General features: G+C 34.2%; 1 protein-coding gene across 5 annotated transcripts; it reads left to right on the top strand.

Moving 5' to 3' along the window:
* The first annotated feature begins 410 nt into the window (after positions 1–410).
* LOC105827765 (serine-rich adhesin for platelets) lies at positions 411–16,234 on the top strand. 5 transcript variants are annotated; one of them, XM_036294132.1, is made up of 16 exons: positions 411–609; positions 1,420–2,087; positions 2,410–2,580; positions 2,748–2,828; positions 2,915–4,492; positions 4,874–5,137; positions 5,943–6,044; positions 6,244–6,348; positions 6,754–6,898; positions 7,323–9,784; positions 9,934–10,341; positions 10,439–10,648; positions 10,745–11,304; positions 11,413–11,656; positions 12,654–12,756; positions 13,003–16,234. In XM_036294132.1, exons 3-16 carry the CDS (start codon positions 2,476–2,478, stop codon positions 13,758–13,760), a joined length of 7,125 nt encoding a protein of 2,374 aa, XP_036150025.1. In that variant the 5' UTR covers positions 411–609; positions 1,420–2,087; positions 2,410–2,475; the 3' UTR covers positions 13,761–16,234. The 5 variants fall into 5 exon arrangements, with proteins under 5 accessions (XP_036150025.1, XP_036150027.1, XP_036150023.1 ...); XM_036294134.1 differs by having other exon boundaries at positions 412–804; positions 2,915–4,096; positions 4,943–5,137; XM_036294130.1 differs by having other exon boundaries at positions 413–804.
* The last annotated feature ends 146 nt before the right edge of the window (positions 16,235–16,380 follow it).

Genomic DNA, 16,380 nt, shown 5'->3' on the forward strand with positions numbered 1-16,380 from the left:
ATTTTTTATTAAAATTTCGTGAAATAAATTGTTAAATATTCTGTTAAATATCTATTTTAGATTTTATGTATTTTATTTACAGTATTATTTAATTGAATGATTTCATGAAATAAACATTTTTTAAAACTTTATTAGAGTTATTATTTAATTAAATAAATAAAAATTAAAAAACTCAGTTTAAAAAAAAATTATATATAGGCCTTACAGCCCATGTTCCTTATATATAAGCCAATTCCTTGAGTCTATGGACGCAGTGATTTAACGCAGGCTAGCATGAAATTACTAGAAATGTAGTAATCTAGTGAGCAGCGCATTTTTAACGCGAAGCTTACGGTTTTTTTTTTTTTTTGTTAGATCGCGTGTGGTTCCAGCGGATTGCGCGATATCGCGCGCAAGAACCATACGTTCGTCGCGCTGACGAGCGCCTAGCGCGCGCTCTCGCATTCCTACCTTTCGTCTCTCTCTTATCTCCGCGCTCGCGGAGAAGCCGCGGTGGCACGACGCGAGGCGCCGCCAGTGGCACAGGCTGGGGCCTTACAGCACCGCGCCAATGGCAGCCTTGACAAATACATGATGGCCGTTGCCACCGAATAGTGTAACGCGTACATGGTACTGTCGTGTAACTGAAAAGTTTATTATTTTCAGTGGAGTATCGTCGTCGCGCGTGCTCCGTGTGCATTGTTTTCCCCTCGACGAGGTGCCGCGGATTGCGCCGGGACGCGGAACCGCGCGCGAGCGAGATCGCGCGCGAGCGCAAAAATTCCCAGGAGGAAAACACGGGGTGGCAAAACCGCGTACGCGGAGGTAATATTGACAATTTTTCGTCGGGACGCTACGCGCATTTTTGCGCGTCGGCCGCGGTGCACGCGCGTCGCGGCGCCGCGCGCCGGCACCTCCGGCGCCCCGCAGCTCGTCGATTTTCCCCGAATCCGTGCATTTTCTTTTGTTTACGCCTTGTCAGTCGGGGCCTTTTGTTGTGTGTAGTCCGCGCGCCGCTTGCACCCGTGAGTGAGAGTGAGCCCGTGTGCGATTCCCGTCCACGTATGCGTGTGTTGGTAGTTTGTGTCGCATGTACGTACCTTGCACACAAGCGCGTCTGCTATAACCTCAAAATATGCTCCTCCAGCTGGCGAATTCTCATTCGCGTCTCAAAAACGTTTCGCCGGGATCGCCCGAACCTCCTTATAGTTAGCGTTTCGCCTGGAGATCGCCACTGTCCCAGAACGCGATGGCGCTCATCCGCTTGCGACACGTTACATCGTCTCCTAGGTCTCTCGCGTGCCTACCCCAAGGCAAATCCTGATTCCCGCTCGATCCAATCACGATAGAATCCGCGGAGAGCGTCTAGGCTAATTGATACTCACGATGAAATGCTCAACTCGCGGTGTTTATAACGGGGTCTCCGTTTCTTCTTTGCAGGACGCAATTTCAAGTGGCAAAGTCAGCTACTAGGCAGCCTACCGTATCTATAGTAGCGATAGACACTTTTACTGAGAGAAAACGTTTACTCCAGTGGACACAACGTGGATAGAGGCGTAATGTCGTGACATTACACTCACGACGACACCTGACAAGTACTCAATAATGTCTGCAAGTTACTTCTTGGACCTGGGATAGTGTGTGATATGAGAGAACTGTTACAATCACAAAGTGATACCTTCGATACAATTTCCTACATGTATTCCAAATGTGTTGTCATGGACAGGTGTAACGTCATTGCATTTATAAATGGATAAGATCCTGCAGCAGATACACTTTAATTGTAAGTCGGGATACATCTACGATGCAATTTCGCAGTTGTTTTTTAATGGGTAATGTAGTTCGAGAGAGAACTACTTTCTATATACTGCGATGCAATGACAACGAATGGTTAGTGCTTGACCAAGATTTTTAAATGCTACGCTAACGTGGATGTGTTACTCTATTCGCGGATACGAGTATATTGAAGAATTGACACGGTGTGCTGCCTGAGTTTCAGAGGAAATACGAAATTTGTATGCATGACAGGAACAGGAGACGTAGGTCGTAGACGTGTTGAGTGGCGCCGGAACGCAAATATTGCTTGCTGCAGCTGTTAAGCAATTTTGGTAAATATGTTTATGTATATTGATTACATATAACTTAGTTTAATAAATAATTCTGGACAATAAATATAAAATAATATCGTAAATACATACTTTTATTTAAACATCAATTTTAATTATACTTATTAATTTATTGATAGTCTTGTTTGTTAAAACTCACTAGTTTTAATAAATATGAAATTTTCTTGTACAAGTTTAGATTTGATTACTGAAAGTTATAATTTGAATATTATGTTTATACATCATTATGTTAATATTAAAATAATTTCTTGTAAAGCTGAGATTGAACTTGTGAAAAAATTTAAATGTTTTTTTATATTAATAGGAAAGAACAAAATAAGCTAGAAAAGGTGGCTAGACGCTGCCCAGAGTAAAGAGGGGCTGCGTGGGCATGCAGCAGCCTCAGTCACGCCCTCTTCTTGGGGACTCAGTATCCTCTACAACTTCCCCGAATGCACGTCATAATAATCCAGTTACCGTTTTGACCCAGCAACAAGTAAGACTTAATACAAATATACAGACTTGCATATTACACTATCGATACTCCTACACATGTTCTTTTTCTAAGTATTTCTTCTAAGTTTAAACATCTATATAATTATATTTTATTTAAAATATAAAATAGTTTACATGGAAAAATTATAAAAAAAACTTTTATTGCAGTTGCAGCAATTACAACAATTACAAGCCCAAAACAGCAGTGGTCAGTCGCTAACGTTTGCTTTGCAACAGACATCGAACAATGTAAGTTACTTTTGCTTTCAAGCTTATTTTGTCAAATATTGTCATTTTGAAGAATGTCAGCCTAATACCACTACTTGTTCTTGCAGCCACAAGAGCAAGGAAATGGGTCAGCAACTGGAAATCACATAGTCTACTTAAATCAGTTGAATCAATTGAATCAGAGTACCATAAATCCCTCGGGGACTGGTATGGGCCTACCCCCGGCCACCCCCACTTTTGGGGTGGGCCTTAATATGGGATTGCCACTATCACTTATAAATACCAATTTTACATCTCTCACATCCAATGTTATCACCACGACAAATCCTCTGCTGAATTTGGGCTTGCCAAGTATAAGCACAGGCCCAAGTATAACCACGATAAATCCTAGCCTGAATCACTTAAATGCTATCAATTCCAATCTGACGCCCAACATTGGTTCAAATAGTATTAATAACAGTTTGTCCAACCTGGGACAAGATTTGAATAGCATTAATACAGGGGTAAACACTGGAATAAACAGGCTCAATACGATAAATTCTACAAATATTAATTCTGGGCTATCTGGTGTAAACACTGGACTTACCGGTCCAAGTTTGACAAATCTAAACTCATCGAGCGTAAATCAGAATCTTGCTACATTGAATACTAATTTAACTGTCGCAAATTCCGGCGTATCTGGTTTATCTACTATTAATCCAAATACAAATTTGACTGCTACCAGTATACATTCTGGTGTGAATCAAGGTCTTAATCGACCTACAAATGCCCCGGCAACTAGTTTGACGCCAACTAGTTTGACTTCTAGCAGTGCACAGTTCCCATTCCAAGCGATACAGAGCCTTCAGACTCTTGCACCACACATTGTTGCATCGTCAAATATAGCACATGTACCAAACTCTGGTATATCGCAACATCCAAATTCGAACATCTCAACAATTTCACAAATCTCGAACTCTGGAACTCTGACAAGTTCCAGCATATTCACGAGCACTCCCAGCGAATCAATTCATGCAACCACTGCAAATGTGAATCACGCTTCAAACGTGAATCTCACTACAAACATACCGCACCTTGGTACAATGCACCCTAATTTATCAAATATATCAACGTCGAATGTACAACATATATCTGCATCCAATGAACCGATTATGTCATTGAGTCATGTTTCTTCTTTAAGTTCCTCCCAGTCGACTGGATTTCAACCACAGCGACAGTATTCACAGGGGATAAGCCCTGGATTAAGTGCATCAGTAGCATTAACAGGCACAACACAACCGTCGAATGTGGTCAGTACTATGAATACCGTTAAATCTATGCAAAATATTCAAGGACAAAACATTAGTTCGCCGGGTAGTCCGTTTTCAATACCCTTGAAAAGTCCAGCGTCTAATATAGCACCACCTACGCCGAGTCCTAGCCCTAATCGACTTTTACTTCGAAGTCCGGCTTCGAACTCGATACAGTCTAATCGGAATAGTCCAAGCCCTGTCAGCACATCGACTTCGAACAGTAACTTTAACATCCAGATGCAAAGTCCCATGCAGAGTCCGATGAGTGTTAGCCAAATACAGAGCCCTGTACTTAGCCCGTACCCTCCCGCAAAAAGTCCTCATCTATTAAGCGGGAGTAATTCTCTCAACAATAGAAGCCCGGCACCTGGAGGTAGCCCTGGTCCACCTGTGGTAAGGACACTTGGAATCTTTAAAATTTAAATTTTACTAAAATTTTATTTTTTGCAAATTTAGCTTAACATATATTTTAGTAATTTTATTAGAAAATATTTCTTAATCTTTTATATTTTTAATTTTATTGTTTTATTTAAAAGAATGTATTTTGAATATCTGAAAAAGATATTTATTATTCTTCTCACAGAAGTTGAAGATCTTTATCTCATTTAGTTTAACATATATTTTATAATTTGATAACTATGTTCATTTACAGCCTGGATTTTTACTTTTATTTAATTATTTCGTTTGTTTTGTTACTTTCAAAGAAAACGAGAAGACATCTTTAGTAATTTGAAATTAAATTTACTTTTACATTCTTTTTTTTACGTGTTTCAGGTTAGGCCTAATACACCCATACTACAGCAAGGAATGCAAGTGTTACAAATAATTCATGGTACACCACAGGGTTATCAATCTACCCCGACTCAGCTGGTGACTAGGACTCAATTATTTGGAAATCAGCAAATACAAATTGCAACAGCAGCCAGTGCGGCCAAGCCCACCAAACAACCACCGCAAATTTTGCCAAAACCATCAAATCAGCAAACTAATACTACTCAACAAAAGTCACAAAGAGTTACCACTACAATTACAAGTCAGGTATGATCTTATTTTTAATTACTGTATTGAATTTATTATTTATATGACTATGTTTAACAATTTATATCTTATAGTGTGTTAAGTTGTTAAATAAGTTAATAAAGATATTAATTGTGTAATAAACAATGAATATTACATCTAACATGACATTCGACTATAATTTAACTCAAACTAATTTAATTTTAATTATCTCAAATTTACAGTAATTATACATAAAATATATGAATTGTATAAAATATCTTTTCTTTATATAGTCTATAAGACTTTCTTCAAAATATTAAATATAACATCAGAGTTGAAATAATAAAAACACTAATGGACTTATGAAATTATAAGTTTTAATGCTTTATAACAATTATTTTGATTAATAATAAACAATGTAATAAAGAAACGTTTTGGCTTTATCGGTACACCACCAGTGTTAAGATAGAAATATAAGGTAGAAAGTTAATTTTATATATATATATATATATATATATATATATATATATATATATATATAAACATGTAAAATATAAACTTTGCAAAAGTCAATATTACATATAAAAAGCACAAGGCTATTAAATATTTGCGCGTAAACATTAGGATGTTAATATTCCTTGACTAAATCATATTTAGTATGGACATGTATATGCCTCTTAATAATAATAATAAAAACTTATTTTAACTATTTCTAATTCTCTTAATCTAATCTAACCATTTTAAGTCTGTTTATAATCTCTAGCTTTTTAAAGATATATTATTACACAATATGAGATTTTATATTATGTTGAAATTTTAAATGTAAATTTATCTTTCTTTGAAGGTAACACAGCAGAGTCAACCACAAATTGTTCTTGCTGGACCACAACCAAGTCCTACTACAGCAACAATGATCCCAACAGCACAAGGTTTGCTGTTGAATCAGGTATGTTATACTTTATATCTCTTAATTATATCTATCATCTGCACACTCATTATATAATTACATAAAAATATATACATCATGCTGTATTATATATGAAATATTTTATATACTTCATATTATAACTGCTTACATATGCATTTCTATTATCATGGAAAGTTGCTTTTATGCTTCATATATTTGTCACGTTTGGTGTATATAGGTATTACCGTCTACTGGACCTGTCATTGTACAGCAACAACCAGGAGGCGTTCAACTTATACTAAGGACGCCAGCAGGCGCGCAGCAACAAACACATACTGCACAGGTGACGGTTTCATCCATTCATTCATTTCATCTTCATATTCATTTTCATAATCATTGCTTATTATTATTTTTGTAAAGTATTAATTAGACACACAATTTGCATTTTTTATTAAAACAATTATAGAATTTGTTATTATTATAAAAATAATTTATATAGCTTTAATAAATATCTTTCTATTACTAATACTATATACTTACTCACAAATTATAAGTTATAAAGTTAGTTCTGTATTATTTTTTCAAATCATAGAAGAATTACATTTTCAGTTATTTACAATTACAGTTTCAGTCGAAATAGATAATAATATACAAATTATACATAATGGTCTCTTACGTATAAATTTTAGCAAAATATAAATATTTAATAGAATACAAAATGAATTAAATATGTAATTTCTAATTATAGTTAACACAACAACAATTGGTAAGAGTTGTCACAGCACAAGGAATGCAATTGCAAGGAATTACACCTACATTCTTTGCTGTACCGAACGGATTTCCTCCAGCTGCTTCTCCAGTAATAAGGCATACCCCATCTAGTCCTGCACCATGTAAGTTTTTACATAGCAATGTACAACAAAATAAAATATGATTATATCGCAATATTACATGCAAATTACACATATTAATGTATAGAATGATAGAATAATATATAGAATGAGTTGACAGAACCACATTATATATTTTTCTTATTTAAAAACAAAAATGTAAAAACTATTATAGACCACAATATTAAAAAAATAATGTAGAACATTGAATTTGAATTGAAAGAATATATTTATATTTTGTTTTATATTATTTTATTTTTGCATTAAAAAAATATTTTGTTGTAAAAAATGGAAATATGTAAAACCATCTAAATCATATTTTGTTTCTCTTTTCATGTCTCTTTAAATTTACAATACCTATATTTATTATAAGATATTAATTGATATATTAATTTATATTAATTTCTCTAATACTTTTTAATTACAGCTAATTCAGGAACTAGCAATCCTATTGTAATTCAGAATGCTATGGTACAAAGTCCTCAATCGCAAATCTTACAAGTCACATCTGGTAACACTACTGGTAATGCTTCGTGTACGCAACCTGTCTCTGAACAAAATCTATTGCCGCCTCCTAAGAAGAAAGCGAAAAAGAAGAAGAAAGCCAAACGGAAAGATGATGAACCAAAGTTGGATCTTGCTCGCATAATAAAGATATCGGGTATCGGGGACGACGATGATATTTTCGATTCTGAACTGACAACCGAAACCGAGGTTTCTTGCCAGATACAGCAAAGCGAAACTAATTCTGGGCAATCCTTAGGCCAAATTTCATCGCAAGGAACAAATCCTGCTAGCTCTGCTTTAACTCAAGTACCTGCAACCAATACAACGAACACACAAGCTTCTGTATCACAACCATCTAATAATCAGCTTGTCACTCAGCTCCAGATGCCTGTACAAAATGCAATAGCAGGACAATTTCGTTTATCAATTGGAGAAGACGGGAAACAACTTATTTTACAGCATACTCCTGAACCCAATCAACCAGAGATAGATTCAGCTACCGCGCAAGCTTTAATACGATCCCTGACTCAAGGTAGCGGGCAAAATTCGCAGATTATCTCGCAGTTTTTCAGTCAAGCACAAAATACGCCACAATCTACTCAAAATATAACTCAGCAGAAACAAAAATATGTCAAATCTTTATCTAATACTTCAAATCAAACTTCAACCAATACTATAAGTTCTACATCCTCACAAAATGTCATTTGCACTACTACTAGTCCTCATCATGGCCAGATATGTTCGAAACCGATTAATCAGCAGAAGAATGTAAGCATGGTTTCTCAAGAGACTAGTTCGTTACCTAATATCTGCGTTCAAAGTAGCCTTGGATCTTTACAGGAACCACAAACGTCAAAAAACGTTAATATTAATGTGCAAAACTTGATGCAAGCTAAGAACGTTCAAACTACATTGTCACAAACGAGCAATAATACTCTTCTTAATGCTCCAGATGTCTTATCTACAAAGCCTTCGCCTACTATGTTTAGCATTCAAAGTACTCGAATGTCTAATGCAAGTCAAACAAGTTCCAATCAACAGAATCCCAATCTTTCTCTGCAAAAGTCTAGTCAGGTACGACTTGTGAACGCTTGTATAACAAATGTACGGCAAAATTTGGGAAAGCAACCATCACAACAACAGCATAACGCTCATGTACAAAAATCATTATCCAGTAGTTCATTAGCACAAAACGATCATATGTCTAAGACTAATCAAAATCTTCAACAAACAAGTCAACAAGAGACTCTGACGTTGCAACAGGAATCACCATTATTCCAACATAATCAACAGATCACTGCGCAAACTGTGCAAACTCAAAATGTGCAACAAATATTTGAACAAAATTTACAGAGTTCAAACATTCATCACAATTCTATGAATATATTGCAACAACAGAGTTCTTGTAATACTATGCAACAACATGACACTATGAATGTTCTACATTCAAGTATTCAACAAAATACAATTAATGTGTTGCAACAAAATACAGCTGATAATGTCCAGAATATAGAACAAAATTTGCAACCAGGTATTAAAGATATAGCTCATGCACAGCAAAACATTATGACTAATTTGCAACAACAAAATACGTCTGCTGTTTTACATAACACAAGCGTCCAGCAAAATGTGAATGTTCAGCAACAGAAGGTAGTAACGGCAAATACTTTCTCTTCTGTTAATGCACATCACTTTGAGTCTCAAAACTCGGCTAATGTCGTGCAACAAGGAATGAATACGCAACAGAATAATCAGAATCAGAATATATTAATTACGGCTACTCCTACTTCTAATACAACGCAACAGAATGAATCTCAAAATGTCGAATCCCAAGGTGCAAATATATTAAATTCAGCGGCGAACAATATAGTAAATAACGCACCTAAACTTACACCCGAAATTTTAAATACGTTGAGAAATTTGACATTGAATCCTAGCGATCAACTACTAATTGCAAACGCGAATGGCCAGATGCAGCTGATTCCCCAGCAATTCTTGCAACAACTTTTAGCTGGACAATTAAATGCGACAAATCAGACTCAAAATCAAAATCAGACACAAAAGATAGTAATTGGCGAGCCGGATGTGAATAATCAGAATTTGCAAGGAGTCCAGATCAACACTCCAACGAGCCAAATAATTGTGAATAGTTCTGGTGGGGCTCCAACAATTCAAAATAATATTCAGAACATTGTGGTACAAGCTGCACCATCCCAGATGCCGCAACACATACAAATTCAAAATTCTGGCTTTCCCAGTCAGTTTATTGATAACTTAAATCAACAACAAATTAGAAACTTGGGCAACAATCAACCAAAGAAGGCGAAAATCGTGAAAAAGACAAAAGCTGCTGTTACTGCTCAAAGCATTGTAAACTCACAGGTATATAAATGCATTTTATTTTAGTCTGTTTATCCAATCTTTGCACGATATAAATTATTGTCGATTTTATTCTAATAATATATTGAAGTTTTCTTTACTTTGCCTCTTATTTACTTTTTTCTTATTGGAAATTTATTTTTATCTTTTAGACGAAGACAGTAACCGTTACTCGACCAACAATGGTTACAGCAAATACGTCCAGTTTACAAAAAGTTGACACTTCTAATAAAACAAACACAACAGTATCTCACAGTACAAATCTTATTAAGAGCGAACCGACTCAAATTATTGCTAATGGTCCTTTGGTTTCATCCTCTGCTGGCAGTCATGTATCAGTTCCTTCAAATGGTCAAATGGTACAAAGAGTACAAACTATTCAACTCCCAGCTCAATTGCAGCAATCACTGAAAAATATTCAGTCACAAATTCAAGCTATTTTATCTCGAAAATCTGGCACATCACACGATCAGACGGCGTTAACGAAATTATATCAGGAGCAAACAAAGATAATAGCCAGTGGAAAAGTTCTTAGCACTACTACACATTCTGTTAATAGTGTAAGTATATTTGAATTGTAATAACAAAAAATAATTGCACCAATAAGACATACTTGTTTAATATTTATTACTGTAATGAAATATTTTTTCTATATAGACTGCTGAAACAACGTTCAGTATAAATGTAGTTTCAACAGTTGCATCAAATATACATTCACAAAATTCATTTAAGAACCAGACATCAGTCGCGCAAACGCAGACACAAACTTCCACCGCTGCTATTCCAATAACATCTCAAACTCTAAATTCAACTACATCTGTAACAATGTCGAGTAGCTCGAATAATAGTTACATTAATAATATTACGGTAAATATCTACTTATCTACTTAAGAATATATTTTATGCACAGAAACTATTGTTAAATATAAAAATTATGGTTATATTTTGTAACGATAATTACAGGTGCCGCAAAGTGTGCAAGGACAACAACCAAATATATCGAACACTGTGACACAGAGCATGCACCAAACGCACACCAAACAGCTTAAGTTTTATCAGAACCACGGGACTCAGATATTGAATCCGTCCTCTGCAAACATGCAAATCTTCTCGCCGCCGGTTACCTCTTCAACAACTTCGCAGTTACAGAATAATGCACAACAATTGGCCCAAGTTCAGACGCAGCAGCAATCGGGCATACAATGCCAACAACAATCGACGCAGTGTCAAACTGATCCACTGGATTTCAAACCAAATATACAGACACCGAGTCCTGTGAAACAAGAACTCTCATCTCCTATCCAAGTTCAAGTTCAAAGTAGTTCTCCTGCGAGTCAAGTAACTTCACCTAGAATGATAAGCAAGGGAACACAGAGGATTCAAAGTCCTGTAAATACTAATGGAAGTACGATGAAGCAACTCGTCAGTCCTAACGGCAATTCTAATCCTTTAATAAGTCCAAGGCAAGGCGTAAAAAGGCGTGCAACTAGCCCAGTTTCTAAGCAAATAAGCCGTAGTGAATTGTATGTATTCCAATATAAATATTGTTTTACTTTTTTTTACATTTAATGTTATGTTTCCAGTTTTTTAATGTTAAATATCGATATTTAATTATATATCATTATTTACAGAATGGAACAACAGCTGAAAGCAGATCAAAATGGTGCAACTAATCCGGATATGAATACACCATTCTCAAACAAGCGTGACGCTTGCAAACGTTTGGTAAGATATCATTGCTTAAATGACCAAGTACTTGGACCCAAGGATCTGATAAAAGCGGACGAAATATTTGAAGAAACAGCGAAACATCTGTTGAGCAAATTCAGCTCTATGATAAACAAATATACTTATCTTCTCCTAATGGAAAGCATGGTATGAACAATAATATGATTCTCTTGTCTAATAATAATCGCACAAATTTAATTTTTAATTTTTTTTATTAGAGAGCAATTACATATAAAAATGTTTAAAATTAATACTTAAAACCGACAAAAAGGCAATTTTTGTAATCCAAAATATTTTTTATAAATTTAAAAATTTTCTAGAATTAAAATATACGCATTACTATCAGTCTAGATTATGGGCTATACTAAAAACGAAAAAAATTGTTAGTTGGCGATATTTTTAGTCGAATATGGTGTCTGGAGCTGTCACGTCATAATAATAATTGCTTGAAATAAAAAATCTGCAATTTGTGCTCAAATCTGAATTTCTAAACTAGTAGATGACATGAACAAACAATGTGGACTTCTTAAAGTTAGACTCTGATACCTAATTGAGAAAAAAATCGCTTTACGAAAAATTAACTTACATGTATTATAAGTACAGCATCATAAAAAAAAATTTTTTCCAAGTCCAATTTACAGAGTGATATTAATATGTGTACTTTAATTCTAGAAAAGTATTTTGAAATTTATACAAGAAATACATACAAAATCTTGTTAACTCTTACAATACATACTTATTTTTTATCTATTAATTTATACATACTGGGTTCTACTAACAGTTTTTAGTGTGCATGAGCAATATACTGGTAATATCAATACATTTTTTAAGACTTTAAATCTCTTGAAATATGTTTGCACTAAAATGCATTTGGAACGCAAAGTTTATTTATAAAAAAAGGTTGGATGCCTCAGGCTATTTTTATAGATAATATATAGTAAAACAAGTATTGTTGGAATCCCAGTGTATGACTATATTATTGACCCTTATCAAGTTTGACGGACATTCCAGCATTCCCTTAAATTGTTTAATTTACAAATTTAATTTTCTATATTTTTCAAGTTTCTGTATTTTAAGGTTTCTTTATTTGATAAATCAATTTCACGTAAATAATTAACATACTGCAATATCTTTAAAATTATAGCGTGAGGTGAGAACGTCGGAATTGATGATGATTGATAGGACTTTTGTGGCTGAAGAGCAAAGTATTCTTAACAGGTTACGAGAACAGGAAGCAAAACTTAATGGTAATATATTGTCAATTTTTAAATATAATTATAAAAATAAATATATATGCATTTATATTGATATTTCTTGGTATTATAAAATTTTATAACATCTTAATTTTATTCATATATGTTGATGGCTTTTTCACATTCTTGAACATGTATATTTTCATTGCTTAATGTACATCTAAATTACAGTCAGAATATAATTTTTTTTACAAACGATATATGTTTTTAATATCTTATATATTGTAAATAAAATTACAGAAGAATGTAAAAAGGAAGAGAAACCATTGGTGCCAAAAGTTGAACCTGGTCTTGTGGAAGAGAATAAATCAACGTTAACAGCGTCGTCATCTTTGGTGAATGTATCTGTGAAGCGCGAATTGGAAGATGATTTTCCAAATGACGAGATTGAATGCAAACCAGTGATCAAGACGACAAGTAGTACAAGTGGTGATTACGACGAGTGGTTGGAAATCCAGAAGGAACTGGGTGTATATCCATCTACTGCAGACACTTTGAAGTGCAAAAACGGCAATAACAGTGGTAGTAGTGCATGTGGTGTTACAAGATCATCGAAAATTGAAAGAACACGAGCAAATGGCGAGTGTCTTCGTACAAATGTTGCAAATATGAATGTACCCGGTGTTTCGAACATGATTATGAAGGACGACTGCGAACAGGATGTAAATACGCCCTTCGACAGGCGTTGGAGTAGTGCTACTGATCTTGAACGAGATTTGTCAGAGGATACCGACTTAGATGGATTAGCTTTGCATTCGCAGACGCAATGTTCAAGCAGTACTGCCCACGTAACAAGTAGTGAAAGCGAAAAGGCTGGTAACGAGCATGATGAGATCAATGCACAAGTACAGTCTGCCATTGACAGCATTCTTAATCTTAAGCAACGTCCCACAAACAGCCTGTCAGGCAGCGGTAGCGGTAGTAGTTCGTCATCGCAGTCCGGTGACTCGAAAGACATTGCGCTGGACCAAGCAGTCCGCAGCATTTTAGGCTCGTGACCCTCCTTTAGTAAAGTATGTTAAGAAGTGAAAGTTGATAGTTTAATCATGCTAATCATTGCATCTTAAAAATTTTAGAGGAACTGTAAGTCGATTTTTCATGATTTTTGTGGATATTATTGAAATGAGAACTGTGTTTTAGTATTGATAATGTCGGGCAGACTGTTTCCGATATACTGCATATCTTGAAGCACACAGATATAATTACTAAATTATTTGTATAAATCATACGTGATTTTGCTATATTATTTATACGTTATTCAGGAGAGGCAAACTGGATCGAGCATGTTTGCCAGTATGATACTGAACATTTTAATTTGTCAAAGATTCTGTTTTACAATGGCAATAATTATACATAATATGCAAACATGTATACTTTCCAGTAGTCTAACTGTAATAAAGCCACCGCGTAAATTTAATTCTAGCAGCTGTACATGTGGATAGATTAGGTAGATAACTCGCTCAGATTTTTCAATATGCTACTTTGTAATGTAATTTTGTAAAAAGTAATTATTTAAAGCAACTTATTCCACTTCATCCGTAGTACTTGTAGAAGAATCTTATTGATACTTAAAAAATGGGTCGGTGAATATTGTACATACGTTTTTAAGGTATATTATAATTATTATTTGTATTATTGTTATTGAAATTTATTCTCAGAATTATTAATATTATTATTATTATTATATTTCCATCATTATGATTAATATCATCATTGGAATTGACATTGAACATGTGGAAAAAGCAAAGAGAAAGTAAATAGCATAAGAGACTGATATGTAAAATCATGGAAATATGGAAATATGGAATGTAAATTAATACAAGACACAAAATGATCCATTATCGGTGATACAATTAAGAAGATGATAATCTCATGAATAAAAAGATAATGATAATCATAAATATCGAATAAAACTTTTTTACAAAGCTTTACATTCTCAGACATAAACTCCAGCAGAAATTGTAGAATATGAATGTAGAATCTTTTCTCCATAAGTTTACTTTTCCCAAATTGATTGTACCTCTGATAATGGAGCATCTTATACAAGTGAAAAGAAAGAGAAACATTTATGCTCATTAAATTTATTTGACATGTACAGTCTCAATGTTAAGACACAAAATCAAAGAGACTAATTATTTCTAAATAATGGTTGTATTCAGCAAAAAAAGTAATTTGCAATTATTGTACAGTTCTTCAGTTTGATTGGGTCTTGCCTTTAATTTCTGTGCGATCTAAATATATAAACCAATCATATAAAAGAATTTTACAATTGCAAAACTGCTTTTTCTGCTGAATACAATATAGGATTTTACGATTTTCCTTTTTTTAGCATCACATATGGATAACATATTTCACACAATAGATACGTGGGCAATCGATGGATGTGTGTTGGAGAGTGCATGTGTGGAAAAAGGATAATCACATAATAATCATTAGGCCATTCGAGAATTTGTAGCTATCGAAAAATTAATCAACCTACATTCTTATGGTCAATGTATGGTTTTATTTTTAATCTTATGCGCGCGCGATGTTATACAAAAAATAATCAAATTAAATTAAATCTAATTAAAATGAAGAATAAATCACTCGATCTCTATGGATTTTTTTCTGCTTTTAATAAACTGTTGATATCTCTCGCGAAATGGAAGTTTTATTATGTGAGCTCATTCGTGTATTCTTTTTCTACATATATCTGAAACAACTCTCTGGAGACAGTGAAAACGAAAACGTTTTCTGGCAAAAGCAATCCAAGACTGACGTATATACAGAAAAAAAACAAGCAAAACTATGTAATGTATTACAGTAAGGAATAATAATCGTTTGTACATACATAATGTTCAATTACACTCTTGACGGCAATTGTGACTTAATAATTCTTCATCCAGATTTAAAAATTTGGATATATAGATTGAAGTTCTTTTGATCCTAAATAAATTGCCGATATTTCACAAACATGTATGTACATCGTCCTACATCCCCGTCTGCTAAGTTCGGATCACGTGTCTTGCGAGTTTGTAATTATTGCACCGTTAACAACGAGCTGTAGCGATACAACCGCTGACGAGAGTGAAGACAAATGGTACAGTGATAATATATTATAAATATAATTTAAAGAACATATCTATTATTTTTCGTCGTTTATCAGTATACCCAAAATAAAAAAAAGGTATCATTATTTGTAATATAGTGCTATATGTGTCGCAGAATTATACAATCTTGTATACAATCCAACTTTGATTTCTTTACGATACTTATACTGCTTCAAACTATTTTTACGTAATGTAGACACGAGTGAAATAGTAATAACGAAATTCGATACAAGCGTAATGCATAAGACTATACGCGAGCATGATCAGGTGATGAATTTTGTGACATTTTGTATCTTGCAGAGAAGGATATGCTTAACGAAACGGGACATTGTACATTACGTGAAGTTTTTTAAAGCCGATAAAAAATTCCGTATGCACTGTGTACTTAAACTGTCATTATTTTATCTTTTTAGCATTTATTTTTCTCAACCGTCGCTCTCCATTATTAATAAAAGATGCTCTTGCTCTTGATTTTGGATCTACAAAGACTAATAAGTCAACGCGCGGATCAAAATCAGTACAATTTAAA

The sequence above is a fragment of the Monomorium pharaonis genome, chromosome 11 (assembly GCF_013373865.1).
Source record: "Monomorium pharaonis isolate MP-MQ-018 chromosome 11, ASM1337386v2, whole genome shotgun sequence".
Lineage (NCBI taxonomy): Eukaryota > Metazoa > Arthropoda > Insecta > Hymenoptera > Formicidae > Monomorium > Monomorium pharaonis.

What these genes read in the sequence shown, in the direction of transcription:
- LOC105827765 (XM_036294132.1), top strand. Translation starts at nt 2,476, where the DNA reads ATGCAGCAGCCTCAGTCACGCCCTCTTCTTGGGGACTCAGTATCCTCT. An exon ending in CCCATCTAGTCCTGCACCAT is followed by an intron (nt 6,899 to 7,322) that starts GTAAGTTTTTAC and finishes TTTTAATTACAG; the next exon opens with CTAATTCAGGAACTAGCAAT. An exon ending in TTCTCCTAATGGAAAGCATG is followed by an intron (nt 11,657 to 12,653) that starts GTATGAACAATA and finishes TTAAAATTATAG; the next exon opens with CGTGAGGTGAGAACGTCGGA.